Source organism: Arachis ipaensis, chromosome B05 (assembly GCF_000816755.2).
Source record: "Arachis ipaensis cultivar K30076 chromosome B05, Araip1.1, whole genome shotgun sequence".
Lineage (NCBI taxonomy): Eukaryota > Viridiplantae > Streptophyta > Magnoliopsida > Fabales > Fabaceae > Arachis > Arachis ipaensis.
In genome coordinates this window covers 3,090,395-3,094,727 of record NC_029789.2, presented here as the reverse complement: position 1 = coordinate 3,094,727, position 4,333 = coordinate 3,090,395, and the positions used below count along the sequence as shown (strand labels likewise).

Below are 4,333 nucleotides of genomic sequence, written 5' to 3'. Positions count from 1 at the left end.
AATTCGATTTATGACTAACCCCTCTTCTAAACCTATTAATAACTAAATTACAACCTATCTTATTTAAATTTCTAGGCAGGAAATTTCTTGTGTGAAACTTAGATGTTGAAGCAACACACCCTTTATCTTATGATATGGGTAAGGAATCAAATGTGAATCGAATTTATTTAATTTAATTGTATAAATTTACTTTAAAACTTACATGTAAGTTGATCTATTTTAAGACATTAGTATAATATTAAAAGTCATTTAGTTTGTTTATATCATTTACCCTAATACTATTGTTTTAGCAAACCTAAGATTTTACTTATAATATATTTAATTTGTTACAAAATTTATGTTTATCATATATTATTACTCAAATAACATTTTATAAATGTAAAATGAGATTTATTCATTTACTTTTATTAATTTAAAATTTTTCTATTTTTTAATTCTAAAATATTAAAAGTTTATTTTTTAAAATCGAATGAATCAGTCCAATCCAAATTGCATTGTGTGTTTTCCTAAAAAAAATATAGCAAAAATCGTTTTCTTAAATCAAACAAACCTTCAAATTCTAAACACATTTTTCAAAAGTAAAGTTACCGGACTTTAAACATCAATCGTATGTATAGTTTCCATTCAACATTTGTGCATTGTGTATATAGTACATATACAATATACTTCTCAGTTTATTCATGGTTTAGTATTTGACACTGCCACAAGCAATTCTCACTTCATTAAGCAGATCTTCTTGGGGCTGCATTCCAGCTTCCTTCATCTGATACAGAAACCTCAAAGCTTCAATGTGCATACCATTATGCATGTAACCCATAACCATTGCATTCCAACAATCAACATTTCTTTCATTCCCCTTCATTTCAAACACTTGTTCTGCATCTCTCAGCAAACCACTTCTTCCATACATAGCTATCAAACTACACTTAACATATTTATCTGAGACCATCCCAAATTTGATGGCATTAGCATGGACCTGTTTGCCACATTGTTCGCGATTCAGCATCTTCCCACATGCCTTGAGAACACTGGAAAATGTGAAGCTATCCTTCTTCACCCCTTGTCTTCCCATCTCCTTGAAGTCGCAGAAAACCTCAGAGAATTGCTTTTCCCTGCATCCACCTACAATCTTAGCCGACCAAGTCATGTTGTTGTGTCGCGAAGCGTGGTTGAATACAGCATTCGCATCTTCCAGGTGCTTGAATTTCCCATAGAAACTTATCAAAGAGCTACTTAGAACCACGTCAGTACAAGCTCCTAACTTCAACAACCATCCATGAGCTTGCATACCGAGATGGAAGTTCGCACTGCAGGCACATGACTTGAGAAGGCAACCCCACATCCACGCAGGGAATTCTGAATCTTCCATACCCAAATCTTCAACCATGCTGACAAAAACTCTAGCTACCTCCGCATAATCAGCATTATCATAATAAGCAACAAACAAGGTTGCCCAAGTGTTGAAGTCCCTAACAGACATTAAATCAAACACATGGCGTGCATTGTCCAACAAGCCACATGACACAAGCATGATGAGAATCCGATTGATGAAGGGCAACGGAGGCTTAATCCCACTGTGGGTTATGTGATTGTTCAAGTGAATAGCAGTATGTGGGTCCCCAGAAACAGTGCACTCTTTAACAAGAGAGGTGTAGATGTCAATGGGTATGGGATTGTAGAGAGCTTCCATTAAGCACAATATATCTAAGGTTGAAGACCCATTTTTCTTCTTCTTCTTCTTCCTCCTCTTAATGCTGTCGCTGCAAGTAGTAGTGGTTTGTGGAGAGATAATGGGTTGGAGGGGTTTTGAAGAGATGACAGGGGAGGTGTGAAGGAGAGGAAGCTTGAGTTTGGGGTTGTGAGGAGAATATGTAATGGTGGAGATGCTGCTGCCGCGGTGGTGATGGTAGCTGGATTGAGTGGCTGTTGGCGGCGGAACAGTAACAAGTTCCATTTTTGAACCGACAACATGAGACCTACAAGCTTTCTGCTACGTACTTCTGATTGTGTAGCGAAGATTGCGAAACTTTCAATGGTGATGAATCACCAAATAAATATACCTGAAGTGAATTATTTGAATATCATGCTATTTATATACTAAAAATCAGCGACCACTCACTCATATAAACATAAAATACAAATTAAACAATACATATTTATACATAAATAGATGATAAATAATTCGTTAACTGAATTTTTATATGCTCATAGTATTTTTGTTATTGAAAACATTTATTAGATTTCAAAATTAAATTAGGGTCCTTTTTTATTTAAATAAGTATAAAAAAATGATTAATTTTCATAATGCGCATGGATAGAAATTTAGAACAAAATGCGCATAGTCATTTTTGGGTAGTACACACAAATGAAATTACACTCCATTCTAAGGAAGGCGCACACGAAATGAAGCCTCCTGTGAGCCTTCTTTAGAATGGAGTGCAATTCCATTTAGTATGTGCTACCTTTGAAATAGCGATGCACATTTTATTCTAAATTTCCATTCATGCGTATTTTAGGAATTAATAATTTTCTTATACTTTTTTTTTAAGTAAAGTGAGCTCAACATAATAGAGTGGAGCAATAAAAGTAGCTAAAAGCAACATCGAAAATCTAAATACAACCCCTAGTCATCTTCGATATGGCCATCAACAACTAAAGGGCTCACCACCAATCCATACATCGGGATACATAAACGACTTGTTTATAATTTCTACCACACTTGAGGCATGATTTCGGAAGAGTCTACCATTCCTTTCTAGCCAAATTGTCTATATAACAGCAAAGAAGCCTATCATTTTCTTTTACTTATTTAAATAAAAAAACTTGGAACTAACCCTTATGAATAATTGATATCAGTTTTCAGTTTTCACGAAGATATTATTGTGGAGATGATTATTCATACGACTTGAACCATCTTAGTATAAGATAATTTGCAAGATTCGAAGACCTGGTCACGACTTCTACTCTTCTAGCCTCTAGGTGCTCCTTTCACTTCACTAATAAGATAAAATTAACACCAGCTATCTGACCAAAAACTAAATACACATTGTAGAACACAACACAGATTAGGAAGGGAATAAAATGTGCGAAAAATGTGACAATATTACAACTATAATAAAAAGGAATACGCTTGTTTTAGGAGAAAATTGCTGAACTGAACTATTCAGTCTATCTCATATTCTCATCAGCATCACCAGAAATAGCGAAAATGAAATTATTACAGCAAAAACTGATATCACAATTGAAGGACAAAACAAAGTTGTGTTGGCACTAGCCATGTATCAGGTAGAGATGTCAAAAATCTTAAAAAAGAGTTCCAGCTTCCAAGAGTTAGTTGCTTGTTTTGGGAATCAATCAATGCTTCCCCGAAATGTTTCCATGAAGTTGTTCTACGAAATTGATCCTCGACTTCCGAATCTCTTGCATTTTCCCAAAGAACACTGGCTAAGGAACAACTATTTTCATCAGTGTCATAAGCCATGAGGATCTGAATCTGTCTCCTCGGGAAATTTCTCAGGCAACAGTAGACTTGGAGATCGGTAATGGATAGATTGTAAGAAATTGAAATATGCATACTTAATGTCAAATTGCATATCATACCCTGCATAAAAAAGAAAAATATAACTTGCATAAGAGATTTTGATTACAAACTGGACAAGGAAAAAGTAAGGCTTGATCCTTACAATAGTTTACTGCAATAGTGCATCCTCCATCACCTGAACTCTGCCTAACATGATGAAACCACATACTTGGCCTGCATTAGTTCCATCTGATCAGCACGAGCGCGCGACAAACTATATAAATGCAGGAATTCATCTCGCTAATGAAATTATAAGAGAGAAAAAGGAGGGAAATGCTTACAAGTAGAGAATCTCCCCAGCCTTCACTGTACACTCAAATGGCTTAGGGCCATTGAAGTACAAGGGGAACTTAGACATCTCCTCATGGAGTTTCTCAGGAGGAGGAAAAGGGTCTACACTGCACCATGGAACATATCTAATAGGCTCCTCAAGCTCCAAATCAAACTCTCCAGTGTCCTACAAACCAAAAACACTGACATCACAGTCTTGTTTTGCTAATTAGGGTCAGCTACATGCATCGGATCATAACATATAAAGTCAACTTAAGTCTTGCCTATCTCGTTATACTTCTTGTTGATCCAGTATCTACCACTCAAACGAAAGATAATGAAGATATTAGGCATTTTAGTCAAACATGTCAATCTCTACTATTATTCGCATGAAGATATCTTTACATGAGTAATCTATTAGACTTATAACAGCATAATAAAGATGAATGGAAGAAAAAACATAATAAATAAAAGAGGGAAAGA

At 35.3% G+C, this 4,333-nt stretch overlaps 2 protein-coding genes across 2 annotated transcripts in view; both read right to left on the bottom strand.

Moving 5' to 3' along the window:
* On the bottom strand, positions 576 to 2,103 carry LOC107641625 (pentatricopeptide repeat-containing protein At1g31790). The gene has a single exon (XM_016345108.2). It carries the CDS (start codon positions 1,952 to 1,954, stop codon positions 686 to 688), a length of 1,269 nt encoding a protein of 422 aa, XP_016200594.1. The 5' UTR covers positions 1,955 to 2,103; the 3' UTR covers positions 576 to 685.
* The window catches only part of LOC107639959 (jmjC domain-containing protein 7), a 2,485-nt gene continuing 1,194 nt past the window's right edge, over positions 3,043 to 4,333 (bottom strand). The window contains exons 2-4 of the mRNA XM_016343515.2: positions 3,862 to 4,037; positions 3,684 to 3,754; positions 3,043 to 3,601 (exon numbers count right to left, since the gene is read on the bottom strand). Of these exons, the coding sequence (XP_016199001.1) occupies positions 3,471 to 3,601; positions 3,684 to 3,754; positions 3,862 to 4,037 (378 nt within the window). The 3' untranslated portion in view covers positions 3,043 to 3,470. The remainder of the gene's footprint in view (positions 3,602 to 3,683; positions 3,755 to 3,861; positions 4,038 to 4,333) is intronic.

What these genes read in the sequence shown, in the direction of transcription:
- LOC107641625 (XM_016345108.2), bottom strand. Translation starts at nt 1,954, where the DNA reads ATGGAACTTGTTACTGTTCCGCCGCCAACAGCCACTCAATCCAGCTAC.